The sequence below is a fragment of the Equus asinus genome, chromosome 25 (genome assembly GCF_041296235.1).
Source record: "Equus asinus isolate D_3611 breed Donkey chromosome 25, EquAss-T2T_v2, whole genome shotgun sequence".
NCBI lineage: Eukaryota > Metazoa > Chordata > Mammalia > Perissodactyla > Equidae > Equus > Equus asinus.
This window is the reverse complement of record NC_091814.1, coordinates 10,680,231-10,698,114: the sequence shown is the minus strand read 5'-3', so window position 1 is coordinate 10,698,114 and position 17,884 is coordinate 10,680,231. Positions and strand designations below refer to the sequence as shown.

The window sequence follows — 17,884 nt, the reverse complement described above, 5'->3', positions numbered from 1 at the left end:
CCAGTTGTCAAAGCAGTTCCTTACACTTCGATGTGTACACACATTCCTCTGGGGATCTTGTTAAAATGCAGACTATGATTCTGCAGAATGGGGTCTCAGATTCTGCATTTCTAAAAAGCTCCCAGGTCAAGCCAACGCTGCCGGTTTGTGTAACACATGTTGAGCGACAAAGGTTTCTAGTAGGAAATGAGACATGCATATAATTATGTCTATTACAAAGTAAGAATTATTAATTACCATAGAACTTCCATTAATTATCCGTAAAAAACTGGATCTGTCCCAACGCGAGGACTGTCTTTGCCCTTTTCTGCATTTAGCGTTCCTTCTGATGGTTTTGTTGTTGCTCTCTTTCTTTAATTTTATTTCTTTTGGGATTGCTCATTGCATATGCTGTTTCTTAGTCTGGAAGAGCTTTCTCCGTCTTCTCCTTAGACTAATATTTTACTAATTTGTCAAGATTTATCTCTTAATCACTCCTTCTTCCCTGCCCCACGGCACTTAGTTTTAACCCCGAGCAATTACCACGACTTCCCTCTGCCTTCAGATGGAGGTCTGTTTTCTTATTCCCGAAAGGAACCCACCTGGCCCGGTAGGGCATCCAAAAGATGCTGACCAGAAAAGCTTCAGGGGAACCTGAGGCCAGGCGAGGGTGCCAAGAAGAAGCAGCGCCGCTCCTCCGGGTACGGAGCACCCGAGTCGGGGGGGGGGAGGGGTGGGGGCAGCCCCAGAGTCATTCCGAGGCAGCGAAGGCCCAGCAGCTCAACGCACCAGCGATTCCCGGCGCAGCCTCGCCACCCGCGTCAGCCGGCCCTGAGCTCCGCTTAGCGCCGGGCTGGCGCCCCCGCCTGGCGCTGGAGGCTGCGCGCGGCCGCCCACCATCGAGGCGGCGGCGGCTAGAGAGGCCGGAGGGCCCCGGGCGCCGCGGCGGCGCGGCCGCAGGGTACGGGCACGGGGCGGGGCTCGCGCCAGCTGTCTTGTAGCCATTTTAGGAGGAAACGCGGATCGCTAGCTTGGGGCGCGTCTTCAACTTCAATAACTTTATTGGTGGCCGTATCCTCAGAACAGCCATTGCGCCAGTGGCCAGGGGAGGAGGGAGCGCATTGCCGGACGTGAGTGGGAGTGGGGGCGCCCCTGGGTAGGGAACGCGGGGATGCAGGGGAGTTCCCGAAAGCAGGTTTCTTGAGCAGCGGGCAGCGAGGGAGTCTGGGGGCTCCGTGGGCTCCTGGAGGCCGAGGGAGGGAGGGAGGGGACCCCGGGGCATGGCTGCCCTGGGGCGGGGATTCCCTTGCCCGGGTCCCCAGGCGCAGGGGCGGGGCCGGGGGCGCCCCTGACGCTGCCTCTGGGGTGTTCCCCGCTCCGTGCTGTTCCCCACGGCAGGGGGCCCCCGACTCGAGCTGCAGCCATGGGAAATACCACCAGCGACAGGGTGGCCGGGGAGCGCCATGGTGCCAAGTCTGCACGCGCCGAGGGCGCCGGCGGCCATGCCCCAGGCAAGGAGCACAAGATCATGGTGGGGAGCACCGATGACCCCAGCGTCTTCAGCCTGCCGGACTCCAAGGTGAGCGTCCCCACGCCCTCAGTTGGTGGCGATGCTGTAGCAGCCTGGGTGTCAGGGCTCTTGATTCTTAGGAGACTGACCTGGGTTACGGTTTTTTGAATTAAAGGGATTTGGGGGGAACTAGATGTTAGATGGTAATTCCTCTTGCGATGCTGCCTTAAAATAGAACAGAAGCAGAGTTCTTGTTTTCCGAGTAGCCTGTTGGCTATATTTTTAGGATGAGGACAGTGGATACCCCTCTCTCGAATCCTTGGGTCTCCTAACAGGCCCAGGTGCCCTCTTCTAGAGTACTGATAAATTTATAGGTTGTCAGCCCACGTGGAAAATTTCAGAGGCTAGGTTGTCTGAGTTGCTAACCGTAGATGTCAGTTTCTCTTGATTTACCCGGAGGTGGTTAAATGAATTCTTTTTTCCTGACAACTTCTGTGTATCAGTATCATTTTTGCCCCTCTGAGAGCTCAGCACTTCTGATCCTCTTTCCCTTTTGCAGTGAGCAACGACTTGCTTATTTGAATGCATTCTCCTAGTCTTGGGGATCAACAAAGGACATGATTTGCCTGGCTGCTCAGTTTTCATCCCATACTTTATAGTTGTGGTGGCTGAGGTTGTGCGTCTTTCACACCCAGCTGCTCTGCAAGTGGGAGAGCAAATGATTCTAGAATTTCTCCACTTCCCGGTAGTACTTAATAATGTTACATGGCTGAAAACAGACAACCCACAGCTGCCCTGAAGACCGTGCTCTCAATTCGAAAGACTTTCATGAAAGCACAACTTGTGTTCACCCGGAAGAAAGGATAGATGGAGCTACCAGCAATGTGATCACCATGGGAATGTTTCTAGTCACTTTTAGAGCCGTCAGCATTAAATACAACTCCTTCAGGTAGTCCAACTGGGATGAAGTAGAAAAATGGAGAGATTGAGGAGATTGGGGTGTGTTTCATGTTTCTCATCACTTCATCCCTTCCCGCCTAACTGGGGTTGTAGGGACTAAGTAAATAGACAGTGATTTGCCTCCTAAATAGCACATGATTTTGGATTCTGTTTATTTTCTTGGGTCCCAGTTGAGAACATAATCACAGAAAGAGAAGTGAGGGTGATTGAAAGGACCATTCCTTGGTGTTTCTTCTCTATTCCTTTCTTCCTTCTCCCACTTCAGGACTTCTTCCTCCTCATTTGGGCTGTCTCCCCAGCCATCTGAATTTACTTCTTCAAAGCTTTCTCAAGGTGGTCTACCTCATTGTTTTTTTACTCTTTTCCTACTTTGATGACTCGGGCTTAAAGCATATTGTGTTTGTCAGACTGTGACTGCAGTAATGTGTCCTAAATAAAAGCCAGGTTGCTCTGTCCGAAATGGAACCTATTTTGGATCATTCTTTCCCCTACGTCAGTCTTGTCATTTGTGAAATAAGAAAATTGGTTCAGATAATTCCTAAGGTCTCTTCCAAACCTAAAATTTTGTAGTTCTCCATCAGCTCTCTTCACTTCTTCCCTCAATGTTTTACTTAAACATTTTCAAACTCTAGTTCTAAGTGTTTTGCCCCTTTTCCTGATGATTTTGCTGACTCTTTAATTTGGAGTAAGTAGTCCTGCATGTCAGCTGCACTCATGCCTGCCTCAGAAATGTCATGTCATATGTGGAAGGGCTTTCTTCCAAAGCTAGGCATATTAATAGTTTGTAGCTTTCCACTTCTAGACTGAAAATACTAAAGCACAGGAGTGACTGATAGAAACAGTGGCACTGGGGCCTCTGTTGCTTCGAGTGCCAGCCTTTCTCAGTGGACTCAGTCCGTGATTCTCAATCCTAATTGCACATTAGAATTACCTGAGATTTCTTTAAACACTTTATGGAAAATTTGAAACATTTTCCCTGTTTCAAGGTAGAGAGAAAGTGTAATGAACTTTTAAGCTATTAGTTTAAACAATGATCAAATTGTGAAAGAATTTATATCATCTATACCCCAACCCACTCTTCCTCCACCAGTTATTTTGAAGCAAATTCTAGACATCAAATATTATTTTATCTATAAATATTTTAGGATATGTCCCTGAAGATGAGCCTTTTTTGTTTGTTTTAAAATAATCATAGGATTATTTATCTGGGGAGCTTTTTAAAATAGATTCCCAAGCCCAATATCTGAATCAGAATCTGGAGGTTATTCTCAGGCATATGTAAAAATTTCTGTAATTCTAATGCAGCCAGTCAAGCAAGAGTGCAGTGCTTTAAGAATATGGAGAGCAAGCTTTTCTCTTAAGCCACTTCCTTACATAATGTGAAAGTCCCTTCAATTCTCTTTCTCCATTTACTTCGGATTATGCTGCTCCTGGTGTCTCATAGTGTAGTTTTTTTTTGTTTTTTTTTAAAGATTTTATTTTTTCCTTTTTCTCCCCAAAGCCCCCCGGTACGTAGTTGTATATTCTTCGTTGTGGGTCCTTCTAGTTGTGGCATGTGGGACGCCGCCTCAGCGTGGTTTGATGAGCAGTGCCATGTCCGCGCCCAGGATTCGAACCAACGAAACACTGGGTCGCCTGCAGCAGAGCGCGCGGACTTAACCACTCGGCCACGGGGCCAGCCCCTCTCATAGTGTAGTTTTGAGGACTGTCAAGGGACCATATGGAAGGTAGACTACCTCAGACATTTTGAAAATAAAGCCCAAATGAATAAGCCAGCCCCTTTTTTTTTTAACCTTTATTGTTTTATTTGCTAATATTTTGACTTGATACTGTACAGTCTTATTTACCAGAGTCATTTAAGCCAATCTAAAGTGAGGATCAGCAAACTTTTTCTAGAATGGGCCAGATAGTAAATATTTTAGACTTTGCAGACCATACAGTCTTTGTCACAATTACTCAGTTCTGCCCCTGTAGCATGAAAGCGGCTGTAGGCAATAAGTAAAAGAATGACTGTGGCTTTTTTTCCAATAAAACTTTATTTATAAAAGCATGTGGCTCACTGGCCCTAGTTTATCAACGCCTGTTGTAAAGAATGGTAATGCAAAGAAACTAAATAAGGAGTCTTTTTTTTTTCAGAATCCTGTAGACCTCATTTGATATTGGAACTGCTTTTGCTAAGGGAAGCTGTGTTTTTGAGCTGGTGCTCGTTGAAGCTCCAGAATTTTCATCCCTACTCCTGAAATAATTAGTATAAACCTGGCATAGGTGAGCAAGCAAGATGTTATAACCACTTCTCAAAATTTAAGAAACCAAGGATCTGATTTTTATATTTTTAATGTCGTTTTGTAACCTATTAGCTAAAATGGAGTTTATGAATTACACATTTCCGTATCTCTAACTTCCATTACAACTGATAATTGAGAGCTGTTGGTGTTTGGATATAAAAAATATATGGCTAATGTAATTATTTTTTATAGAACCATACTTTGCTTTCATAATTTTTGTCTTAAGAGGCACTCAGAAGCATATCCTAATTGCCTGCCTGTGAGTTAATCTAGTAAACTTTTTTTTTTAAGGGAGATCCTAAGGCTCCGGAAGGGTGAGTGATGTATGCAGACTTGGAAATTAGGCTGTGATTTGGGCAGCCCTTGAGCAAAAGCCATTTGACCATTTTGGTGCTAGATGAGTTCTTTTTCTATAGTTCAAAGCCTGATTTAGCTGCTAATCTCAGGGCTTGTTGATCCTTAGCAGAAACCTAGCACCTCTCTCTACCCAAGGGAGGAGAGTGACCTTTTAAGAATTCCTGGGTCACAATTTAGGGATGACCTAATCCTTCTTACAGCTCCCTGGGGACAAAGAGTTTGTATCATGGCAGCAGGATTTGGAGGACTCCGTAAAGCCCACACAGCAGGCCCGGCCCACTGTTATCCGCTGGTCTGAAGGAGGCAAGGAGGTCTTCATCTCTGGGTCCTTCAACAATTGGAGCACCAAGATTCCACTGATTAAGAGGTGAAGACAAGTGTCTTGGTTGAGTCTACAGGGTCGAGGAATAGAGACCTGGTTTCCGTTTTCAGGAGAGACATGGTTGGACTATTTTTTCCACTTGCTAAGGATTCTTGCTAGAACATTTTCTGTGGCCAGTAACTATATCTGTGACATTTTTTTTAACCTCATAGTGAGTCAGAGATGTTTTACCACTTAGAATATCATTGCCTCAGAGGGATTTATAATAATAGCAGCTTTGTGGGTACATTCTTTAGGACTGTGTTAATACAAGTCCTTTCTATGATTATGGGAAGTCTGTACCTGGCTGAGTCCAGTTGCTCTGACTTCTGCACTAACACAAAACACATTGCGAAGTTCTAGGTAGTAATGTCATTTGTTGCTGGCAGAGCAATAATGAATTATTTAACTGGTTATCAGAATGGCCCTTTGTATGTAGGTAATTTCCCAGAATATGCTTACCAAAATATGGAAAGGGTACCTTAAGGCACTTCTATATCTTGAACCTATCTGCTGTCTGATTTACACTTGTGAGGGATCTGTTCTGCTGAAGCAAAGTAGTTGTACTAAGGTGAACCATTTTGGGGGATTAACATCTTTATTATTCTTTTCTAGATATTAGTTAAGAACTAAAGTTATTGAGAGGGGCTGGCAAATACATGCTCAAGGTGATATAGAAACGCAGAATGGGTTTAGAAATGAGTTTTTACTCCAGAGGGTACAGTTGCTTAGGAGTGTGGGAGATCATGGCATGATACTGTGATTGCCTCATGGTTTTTACATTTACATTGTCTTCTGGTAGGAACTTGGCCTGTTTAAGTTTCTGTTTTTTCTGTAGCCATAATGACTTTGTTGCCATCCTGGACCTCCCTGAGGGAGAGCACCAGTACAAGTTCTTTGTGGATGGACAGTGGGTTCATGATCCATCAGAGGTAAGGCTTTGATCTCCAAGGGTATCCATTGACTTAACAGTCTCCTTTTAGCTCTTATTCCCCTTGGTATCACACGTCATTGCTGTTATTATTGGCCCTACACTGGAGGGTTTCTGTGTTGATAAAAGGTGGAGATGCCGAGTATGATCATTTTTAAAAAGAGGAGAGTTGGATGGAAGACATGGATTTGAAATGGGGATTCATGATTTTTTTCCATTCGCTGTTTCAGCCTGTGGTTACCAGTCAGCTTGGCACGATTAACAATTTGATCCATGTCAAGAAATCTGATTTTGAGGTGTTTGATGCTTTAAAGCTAGATTCGATGGAAAGCTCAGAGACATCTTGTCGAGGTAATTTTGTAGTGTTTGCTCTTTCTTGATGTGTTTTTCTTATAATGTGTGTACCTTCCCAAGAGTGGTATATTTGTTTGTTTTTTCATTTTCTCCTCAGGAATCTTCTGAATCATTATATATATATATATATGTTTCTCCTATAAATACTTAGGGCATCTTCTCTGAGACAAAAACCATCTCAGTCAAGTATATTTGATTTCAGACTTTTTAACCCCCCCGCCCCGTAACAGACGTCTCAGGCACAATGTCTGCCTTTATTGCATGTGATGTACTCTGTTTTCTATTTTATGCTTTCGTTTATAAGCTGCTAATAGCCTATGGCCTATAGTTTAAAGAGCTATTTCTCGTAATATTTCAAGTTTTTCATTGACCTTTGGCGATATCACCCAGCAGAGGCTGCTTGTGTCTGGTTTGCCTTGTGTAGCTGCCTCAGCTTAATCCTGCCACTTTGATAGCTCAGTTGGCATTCTGCAGTTTTATAGGGCCCTACAAGTGTGGCAGTGTTCAGGGGAAAAAACCCCACAATTGTTTTGTGTGTATGTTAAAAGAAGTTTTGTAAGTTTTTGGTAAAAAACATATTCCATGGTAGAAGAAAAGATCTGTATCCTTTTGTTTCTCCCAGTATCATTTTTTCCAAGGCCTTCATCCCTACTTCCATTCACTACAGTACCAGAAGAGTGATTTGCTGACCACACTCACAGTTACCATTTGGTTACTTTACAGTAGAGGTTATGACTGTCTGAAGAACTGTGCACTACGTTCCTCATGAGCACACTTACCCCCATGTGGGTTCAAAGCCTGCCTCTGCTACTAACTAGCTTTGCCATGAAGGACAAGTCCTTCAACCTTTTTGTTTCCTAGTTCTGTTATCAGTAAAAGCAGAGGCTTAGACTCTCACAGATTCTAAGTGGGGGATACCTTAAGTGGGGCATATTAGAATCTCAGGGCCAAGGGTGGCTTATGCAGTTTCTAAAAGAGTAATCAATAGTATAATAATTGTCTGTTTAGGAAAATTGTAAGAATATCGTTTTCCTTATATAAGCTCAGACAGTAAAGGTGGACATTCTTCTTGACTGGTGGGACAGTGATTAAAAACGGTTTAAAAATACTGAATTAGGGGCTGGCCCTGTGGCCAAATGGTCAAGTTCGTGTGCTCCACTTTGGCAGCCTGGGGTTTGCCAGTTTGGATCCTGGGCGTCGACCTACACACCACTCATCAAGCCATGCTGTGGTGGCATCCCACGCAGAACTAGAATGACCTACAACTAGGATATACAGCTATGTACTGGGGCTTTGGGGAGGAAAAAAAAAAAAAAGGAAGGTGGTTGGCAAGAGATGTTAGCTCAGGGCCAAGTTTCCTCACCAAAAAAAAAAAAATAATAATAACAATACTGAGTTAAATGAGGAGGCCACTTGTGACTCTAAATTTTTGCATAATATTCTGGCAAAGCAACCAGTGAAGAATAGACATATAGTTAGAGAAAGACTAGCTTACTTTTGATAGTTCTCTCTTCCCTCTTTTACCCATTTTCCTGATCCACTGAGGTAAAGCTCAGAATGTGTTTTGTTAGGAATCTGCAGATAATGGGTTTTCTGCATTTAATGACCATCTTGCCATGTATATGACTTTGGGCAAATCATTTCACCAATTTGTTTTTTTTCCTGATGAAAAGAAAAATAAAACCTGTTCTTTGTACCTCCTAAGGGTGTTTTGTGGATCATGTGATGAAATAACTGAGAGTTCTTTGAGAAGTTTCAAGTTCTGTATACATTTTTTTTTTTTTTTTTTTTGATGAGGAAGACTGGTCCTGAGCTAAGATCTCTTGCCAATCTCCCTCTTTTTTGCTTGAGGAAGATTGTCACTGAGCTAACATCTGTAGCAGTCTTCCTTCATTTTTTGCATGTGGGATGCTGCCACAGCATGGCTTGATGAGTGGTGCATAGGTTTGCACCCAGGATCCAAACCTGTGAACCCTGGGCTGCTGAAGCATGCGAACTTAACCAGTATGACAACAGGCCGGCTCCTAGTTCTATATATTTTTGAGATATTGTTTAATGGAACAGTATTTACTGTTTTCTTTTGCCTCACATATGTTTAACTGAAATCTGAGTTCTTATATTAAACTGATTATTAAAATCTTTTTACCAGAGACTATCAAAAACATTATTAAAAATTTTTAAGCAAAAAATTATAGTTCTTTTCATTTCTGTATATTTCCTTCTCTTCTTGTCTGCAAACGTTTTTTTCCGTTTTTTTGGATATATCACAAACCATGAAATTCATCCTTGTAAAGTATACAATTCAGTAATTTTTAGTATATTTACAGAGTTGTGCAACCATCACAACTATCTAATTTCAGAGTATTTTTGTCACCCCGAAAAGAAACCCCATATCCATTAGTAGTCACTTCCCATTCACTCCTCTCTTCTGCCCCTGGCAACCACAGATGTTCTTTGTGCCTCTGTGGATTTGCCTATTTGGGACATTTTATATAAATGGGATCATATATTATATGGTCTTTTGTGTCTGGCTTCTTTCACTTAGCGTAATGGTTCAGGGTCCATCCATGTTGTAATGTATATCAGTACTTAATTCCTTTTTATGGCTGAATAAAATTCTATTGTATGGATATTCCATTTTATTTATCTGTCCATTAGTTGATGGCCATTTGGATTGTTTCCACTTTTTGTCTATTAAAAATAATGCTGATATGGATATTTATGTTCAAGTTTTATGTGGGCATATGTTTTCATTTCTCTTGGATATATAGCCAAGAGTGTAATTGCTGGGTCACATGATAACTTTATGTTGAACTTTGGAGGAACTGCCAAACTGTTCTCCAAAGTGGCTGCATCATTTTACATTCCCACCAGCAATGGGAACATGTATGTGTCCGTCCTTGGCTAAAGTGTCATCATGCAGCACATGGCTGTAGTCTTAGAGTTTTATAACCTTGTTGTCTGTTGCTTGGGTGGAAAAAGAAGAAATCTGATCTTTTCATATTGTTGACAGTTTATAAGGCATTGTCACATCCGTTGTCTCATTTGATTCCTATAAAAATGTGGTGAAATAGGGCAGAGATTATTTTTGTTTTATGAATGAGGAAACCAACTGTAGTGGAGGGGTTTGTCCCAGGTCATAGAGCTGATAAGTCGAGTAGCTCCGCCTTGAACCTGCATCTTTTACCCCATCTCCTCCTCTGTCCTGCACATCATGCTGCCATGTTGAGGAACTTGGTGGTCTATGTTGAAGGTAACGCAGACTTTTTTTGTTTGCCTTACAGTTGTAGACCCAACAGGTCACAAATTTATGATCCATAACTTCTACCATATTTAATATTAGATGCCATGTATTCCAGTTTTTTCATGCATTTTTACTAGTTCTCCAACTTTTCCTTATATTTGGATAAATGTCTTCCAGACCTTTCCAGCTCACCCCCAGGGCCTTATGGTCAAGAAATGTATGTGTTTCGATCTGAGGAGAGATTCAAATCCCCACCTATCCTGCCTCCTCACCTTCTCCAAGTTATTCTTAACAAGGACACTAATATTTCTGTGAGTATCCTGAGTGTCAGTGGAGCATGTGGGGGTCACTAGGACCATATAAGCCAAAGCTTAGTAATCCTAGAGTTTGGAATTGTTAAAAGATGTGTTGAGAGTGTAAGTCATATACATCTCAATAGCATTACAGATTCCTTTTTCCAGGGCTGAGTTGTGACTTTCCCAGGTACTGATAGCAGAATTCATAGTTGTCTTCTGGTCCTAATAAATCAGGCTCAGGCCTATGGATTGCAAGATGAAGATCAATAGATGCTGAGGCTTAGGGTTTCAGCCCTGGATTCAGAATTTTCCTAAATCTCTATAGTGAGAATGTATTATTGGTATATACTAAGGTGAGTGTATTATTTAAGAGAAATATAGATTCTAGTATAGAGTTTCTCAACAGTCCCAAAGAGCTCAGAGGAAGAGTAAACTGTCTGGTTTCAGACCGCATTTAACCCCATTAGTGATTTTTTCTTCTCTCTCAGTGTGACCCAGCCCTGCTCCCCGAGCCCAATCACGTCATGCTGAACCATCTCTATGCGCTGTCCATTAAGGTAAGTGGTAGGCCTGGTGCTTCACAGAGCTCCCCGAAAGGGGAAGGCAGAGGTGACATATGTTCTCCCATGGTTTACTTACTCTGCTACTTCACTGAAGCTGAAGCAGCAATAATGGTCAAATGCTAGGAGAAGAACTTTCTTTTTTTAACCAGTGGGTGGGTGGGTTTTTTGCTTGTTTTAAATCTTCGTCTCTGTGTCTGTGTTCAGGCTGGGTGAATTGCCCTGCGATTGAATGGACATTTCTGCTTGCTGGTTTCTTTCTGGGTGCCTGTAATCTTTGTTCCACCTACTTAAATTTGAGTTCAAAGCACTAGAATTTCATCTGCAGAAAAAGCAAGTTTAGCTTCCAGTTCAAAGAATGCTTCAGTGTGATAAGAAGGCTTCCACTTTTTTAGAGGTTGGACGTGAGCTGTTTTCAAGTGCCTCAGTCACATATACCCAAGTGGTTGCATCTCTCCTATACACTAGGTAAAGTAGAAATGTGACCAGATTTGCCCTGTCGCCTCCAGTTCTTAGAGTCCTTCTTGGTTTCTCGGCTGTTTTATTAGAGTCTGGGTTGAAAATATCCATTCAGTCTTGTCATGTGTTTGTGGTTTGGCTGTTGAAGTAAAGTTTTGTATAACTCTGTAGTTAGCAAACTAGGCTGGTCATTATGAGAGTCACCTGGGGAAGTTTGTAAAAAATACAGATTCAAAAGTTCTATCCGCAGGGATGCCAAGTAATTGCATCTAGGATAAGCCCCAGTAATTTTTTTCAAGCTGCTTATGTTTCTTAGATGTGCAGCTAGATTAGGGAAATCACTGATACAGCTTTAACAGATTATGTGGTCCTTTTAAAATATATATTATTGAATTTAATTTTTATAATAACTTTGTGTGAGGTAAGTATTATTTTTAACTCCTGTTTTATAGATACAGAAACTAACGTGCAGAGGTCAAATTGCCAGTAAGTACCAGAGAGAGGACTGAGATCCAGTTCTCCTGTCCTCGTTCCATGTTCTTTCCTAGAGATCATTGTGCCAGGTCTTTCCAAGGAGATCTTTCTCTCACCTGCTCCTCATTTCTACCAAACGCTTCCTGGAGTTGAATTTTTTACCTGCTTTCTATCACATTTTGGCTGTAGTCAGCGTATTCTGGTCACAGAATGTTAACCTGAGAAACATTCATTGTGGATGATACAGTATAGGGGAAAACAAGAAGATGCACTGGTTTCTCAATTGCATTTGCTTGGGATCTTTGAGATCTGGGTGAATTTTGACTCCTGCAACTGCTCCTTGGCTACCAATTGATGTCCACAGGCCTGCTGTCTCCTCTTGTGGTACACCCATGGTCTGTAACACAGCCTGGGAAATAGTCCCTCTTAATTTTCCTACTGGTTTTGACCCAGGTCAAGGTCTTGGTTATTGTGGTTCAGCTTCACCTTGACCCATTCTTGGTTCTCTCGGATTGTTTAGGCTGTTGAGAATTGACCCATTGGATTGAGTGTCTTTCCAAGGAGGATTTTGAGGTCCACTTTGTTTAAGGATGGGGGGATGCCTGAGTTTCCCCTTGATCAGAGAGGACTTTTTAAGTTCATCTCTGGTATTAAATGGAAATTAGACTTGCTTCAGGGTTTGGAAATGGTTTTTCAAAAGGATCACTGCCCTTTCTTCTCATTGTATTTAAGGCTTCCATCTAGAAATGGATGCCAGGATATTTCTTTTCTTTTCTGTGCTAGTTTTAAGTCCAATATTTGAATTCAAAGTGGGGAAGGGAGTGAGGTAGGAGACTAATATTTCTTCAGCATCTACTATGTATCAGGTGTTGTGCCAGATATTCTCATGTAATCGTCAGAGCCACCTTAATGGCTGGTGTTATCCTTTGTAATGATGAGAAAAAAGACTCAGAGACATTAAGTAGATTACTCAAGCCCACAAATAGAGTAAGAGTAGGAGTCAGAATTGGACCTTAAGTTTATTTGACTCCAAAACCAACTTCTTTCTGTAATATCAAACTCTCTCTGTTAAAAGTGAGTGACTATGAAGGATTAATGGCTGGGAAGAGCTGCCTACCACCTGAACTAGTGAATTAGCTGCATATGTTTCTTTCCCTTGCAGGACAGTGTGATGGTCCTTAGCGCAACCCATCGCTACAAGAAGAAGTATGTCACTACTCTGCTCTACAAGCCCATCTGAAGGGATCCCTTCCTGCCTCCCAGGATTCAGGAGAAGCATCTCCCTTGAGTTTCTGGACTGGACCAGTCTTACCTGATACTGGAAAGCTGATTTGTTTGAGGCTGATATGTGTGTTTCAGAGCCTCGGAGTAGGATGCTCTGCTTTTGCATTTGATTGCAGATGAGAGCCTTATGAGTTCGTGGAATTTATTTTAAGAAAAAAAATATATATATACACACACATATGAGAGGAAGGTTAATGGAAGCCTCCTAGCTAGATGTATTCTCTCTGCCTGTGGGGACTCACCAAGACGTGTTTGAGGGAGCTGCAGGAAGGACCATTACAGGAAGCTTTTTTCCTAAAATGAGTGAAGAGCAAACTCTCCGGATCCTTGTTGAGTGGAGATTCTATCACTGTTACCTTGGCCCTCTAAGAGATGGACTTGTGCCAGACCGCTGCCCCTCTTACAGCTGCCTCCTTGCAGGGCAGCTTTTCTTGCATGGGTTCTCTATATTCCCGGAGTATGTGGCACAATCTGTGTTTTTTATATGATATCAGATGCCCCACAAGAACCCTTTTTCCCCTCATTTCACATTCTTGCTCTGATAACCTCCTTCAGATCCTATACCCGACCCTTCCCTAACAGAAAACTCATTGGGAAAGTGACCCCTTTCAAAGGCTTTGAGAGACCTGACTCACCTCAGAGATGAGGGCTGCCAGAAAGTCTCCTGTTTAGCCCAGCACAGGCCCAGGCCACTTGGTCACTGCTTGTTTTAACTTCTACTAAAGAGTGTATGGTCCGGCATTATAAGCAAGGCAGGATGCAGAAGTCTGCTTTCTTGTTGGAGTTTGGTGCCACAGCTTAGGCTGTATTGGCACATTCCATAGGTTTGCCCACCTGGCCTGGCCCTGCTTCCATGTTTTCTTTTGCAGAGCAGACAGCTTTGAAGGTGGGAGTGGAGCCAGGGAAAACTTTCATGTCTTTTGAACTTGGAAGATTTTTATGTGCCAACATTTTTCTTTAATTAAAAAATGCCTTTTCGTTGGTCTTAAGAGACCACATAGGAGAACTTAAGGGTCTTGATAAATGGTCCCCAAGATTTTCTCTAGTCTAGTTCTCTACGATCTTAGATTAATGTGGCCAACCCTGTATACATCATTACACTAAGCACTGTTCTAGATATGGATTCATTCAGGCTCATTTGATGCATCTAAAAGGTTCTCTCAACTTAAGGATTTGTTAGGCCAAGAAGCCAGAAGGTACCGTTGGTGTTGCCAGCAATGAACAGTATCGCTTCCCTGCGCTGTGTGCTAACGGGATCTTTTTGTTCTTCTGCCTCTTTTTTACAAAAGTGTTTGATGGTGAAGTGGGGTCAGTGATTTCCATTTTTGGAATGAAAAGTAGCTATTCAATCCACTCTTGGGGTTCAGAGATGAAAACGTTTTTTTCCAAGTATCTGTGGCTCTTACATTACAGATAAATGCAAGTCAAACATTCAAAACTGGAGGACTTTTGGACTGGAGCAATCTCGAACTTGATGCTTGAGAGACTCCTTGGCTGCTAAGATGAGCCCAGCCACACTGAAAGGGCACCCACAGGTTAGTTTAGGTACCTCCTGTCTTTCCCATGCGAAGCTGATGACACAATTGTCTTTGGGTATGTAGACCGCTTAGATCCCACGTGTGGGCTAATAGGGCATGGGGTTGTTGTTACGATGGGAATGAAACTGCTAAGTGCTGGTGGTTAATCGCTGAGAATACATAACTGCTTTAGCCACTCAAGGCCACCTTCTGCAGCAAAAGGCTATTGTGGAGAACCTTTTATGGTCCCAACCACTTTTTGAATGGTGTGCCATTTTAAAAATCCAGGCCAAATCCTGTTATAACCAACTCTCAGGATTGACATTGTCTTCAGTTATACTAGAATTTTGTTTTTTCCAATACTCATGAAATAACTGGGCTAGTAAGGAGGATTCAAAATTTTGGTTGTTACATGGGGGATTTTGTTACTCCTGATTCTTGACAACAGTATGGAAATCTAATTGTCCATGTGTTCATGTATTAAAATTTTGACTCTACACAGGTGTGTCAATAGTGGGGCAGGAGAAGAGATTCCTGCCATTTCTCTCAAAGCCAGAGACTCTGGCTCCAGTGACAATAGGTTTTGGTGCTGGTGACCTTCAGATGTTTCTAATGTGGAAATGTGCAGAGAGTGTCAGTTCCCCAAGTTCTGAGGTACTCCCTCAGCTAGATGTCAAATGGGAGCCTACCAGCTGGTATGGGGCAGGTAAGAGTAACTGGATGATGACTCATTCACACTGTCCCTTCTCTATCCTGATAATACTTCCCATGGCCCTGAGAAGCCCTGTCACACTCTGTCTCCAAGATACTGTTCTATAAGGTAGAGAGGGAGGGAGGAAGGCTCAAATTACGACTCACTCATTCTTTTGTATTGGTTAAAGGGATAGTTTATTTATTGGTTAAAGGGATAGCAGAAGAGAGTTTGGCAGATTTTGACAATGAATAAAGGTGAAACATTTATTTTACCTTTTTTTTTCCCCCATGGGAGTTTCACAGAGTCAAAGTTAAGAGAGTATGAAAATAGTCAGGAGGGCTGACCCTTAAAGAACTGCATCATGGTTTTGGGGTTGTGGGAAAAAGAAAAGAGTGGCTGAGCTGAGGAGTGGTACCAGGAAAATAAAGGGTTAAGTAACTCAGAACTAAAAATATCCTTTTTAAAAAAAGAATTGGAACTTCCTGTATAAAACATCTTCTCTTTGTCTCTTGTTCCTATTCTCTTCCCTTCTATATTCTGCTTTAACTTCATTTGTCAGGCAGACTTCACGCAGGGCTCAAGTCAAACATTACCTAAAACAAATGTTAGTCCTCTTGGTGGTATGGAGACCTTCCACATCATGGTTATTGGCTTGCTTTACGCTTACAGGTGGATGGGATGTAATCACTGTAGGCAACACCTCTGAAAGTCGTACCTGGCCTCAATAGTGTTGCCGTTTTGTTGTTGTTGAGGAAGCTTTGCCCTGAGCTAACATCTGTCGCCAATCTTCCTCTTTTTGCATGAGGAAGATTTGCCCTGAGCTAACGTCTGTGCCAGTCTTTGTCTACCTTGTATGTAGGTTGCCGCCACAGCATGGCTGATGAGTGGTATAGGTCAATACCCAGGGTTCCGAACCCATGAGCCCAGGCCGCTGAAGCAGAGCATGCTGAACTTAACCACTATGCCGTGGGGCTGGCCCCAGTGTTGGCTTTTTCTAACAATGTTTATATGGTAGAGAAACCCTGTAAAAGAAGAATCCAAGAGAAGTTTCTGAGAGGGTCGTACAAACCCAGGCCCCCTCACTTCCCTCTGATTATTTCTAGTCTCTTATAGACCTAATGGATCTGAGATAAAAAACCTTTGGAAAGTGTCAGTACTCCGTGTATGCTGCTAAAATAAAGTTAAGTTTAGAAAGAAGTGTTACTTCCAAACTGGGCTTATATTAATTTGGGGTATAAATGAAGGAGACATACTAAAGGGGAAATAGGGCTTTTAAAATTTTCACCTCAACTAAAAATGATATGCAATAGTGTATGTTTCAAATACATTCTATTCTCAGATTTCTGAAGCCTCATGTTCTAGTGATTTGGGGCATGGGCTTAAGAGCAGATACAGTTTGTTCCTACATTATTCTGACTCATCCTTCAAGTCAAGTTCTTGTTGTCTTCTACCAGGGGATGCTGACTCCAGTTACCCGTGGGATAGAGGACCTGGGAGGGGTAGGGGTTAGGGTCTTTTAAAACTCTGGATCTAGGCATTTGTCTTTCTTTAAGTGTCAATCACAATTGGAGGTCAAAGGGCTGTGATTTCTGCAATGAACCCAAACTTTTGGAGTAAAAAGGCCAAATCATTTAAAAATTTTTAAAAAAGAAGAAAAAACTCAAGAGTGTTACTTATGACATCCACTTCTCAGCAATGGAATCCTTCTAGGATTCAAATTTGGGCTTTGTCTTGGTTTGCTTTTCTCAGTTGTGCTTTGAAGTGATTGTTTTGTTAAAAAATTAAATTTACTAGTTTCAACATTAGTTGGAGTTGAATTAATTGTGTGTAGCACAGAGCTTTTGTAGTAAGATTGATGTGAAATACGAAATGCTCTGTGGATTCTGTAGTCAAGTTAAATGGTCGAGGGATACCTACCATAAGTGTTAGATTACGTATTGGTTATCTTACTTCTTTTCTCTTCCCATCCACAGAACACTTAGCCAGGGTGTGGTTTTCGAGCAGCCAAAGCTCACTGAGGTTGATTAGTCCTAATATCCACACTGGGCCCCATGTATGAAACTTGTTTAAATTTCGGTAAATGGGAGGATGTTGGTTGGTATTACACTGAAGCATTTTGAATGAGTGCAGCTCTGTCATAAAGGAGAAGACTCTAATTTGAAGGAAATGAAATATGTGAGAGTCCTCCTTTAAATGGTGCTTTTTGTAACCTTTAGTGCTGAGGTATCGAGCTGCTATTCAACATTTCGTTTTACAAGAGTAGCATACAAAAATGGATTTTAAAGCTTTTCTCCAAGTGTAATCTCTCACTGGACTCTGACGTGTCTGAAAACTATGTGATATAACACATACAGAAATGTGAGGTTTTTTCCGTAAAACTGTTGAATAAAAGTATTATACAGCAATAATGTTTGAGTTCATCAATTATTGGTTATATTATCAAGATCTGTCTGCCTCGGTAGTTGCAGGACCTAAAGAATGTAAATTGCCACACAGACACATTTCACTAAAGAGAGAAGTCATAGGTGTAGGGGACACGTAACGTCATCCTTCTGTCTGCTACTTTTCCTCTTTGTTCAGTCAATGCCAGCATTAACTAGAGGAAGGCAAACTCAAGTG

At 42.2% G+C, this 17,884-nt stretch overlaps 1 protein-coding gene across 1 annotated transcript; it reads left to right on the top strand.

The window, feature by feature from the left end:
• The first annotated feature begins 859 nt into the window (after positions 1-859).
• On the top strand, positions 860-17,673 carry PRKAB2 (protein kinase AMP-activated non-catalytic subunit beta 2). The gene is made up of 8 exons (XM_070497001.1): positions 860-1,109; positions 1,378-1,558; positions 5,292-5,458; positions 6,291-6,384; positions 6,614-6,734; positions 10,159-10,292; positions 10,766-10,834; positions 12,933-17,673. Exons 2-8 carry the CDS (start codon positions 1,403-1,405, stop codon positions 13,008-13,010), a joined length of 819 nt encoding a protein of 272 aa, XP_070353102.1. The 5' UTR covers positions 860-1,109; positions 1,378-1,402; the 3' UTR covers positions 13,011-17,673.
• Positions 17,674-17,884: the final 211 nt, after the last annotated feature.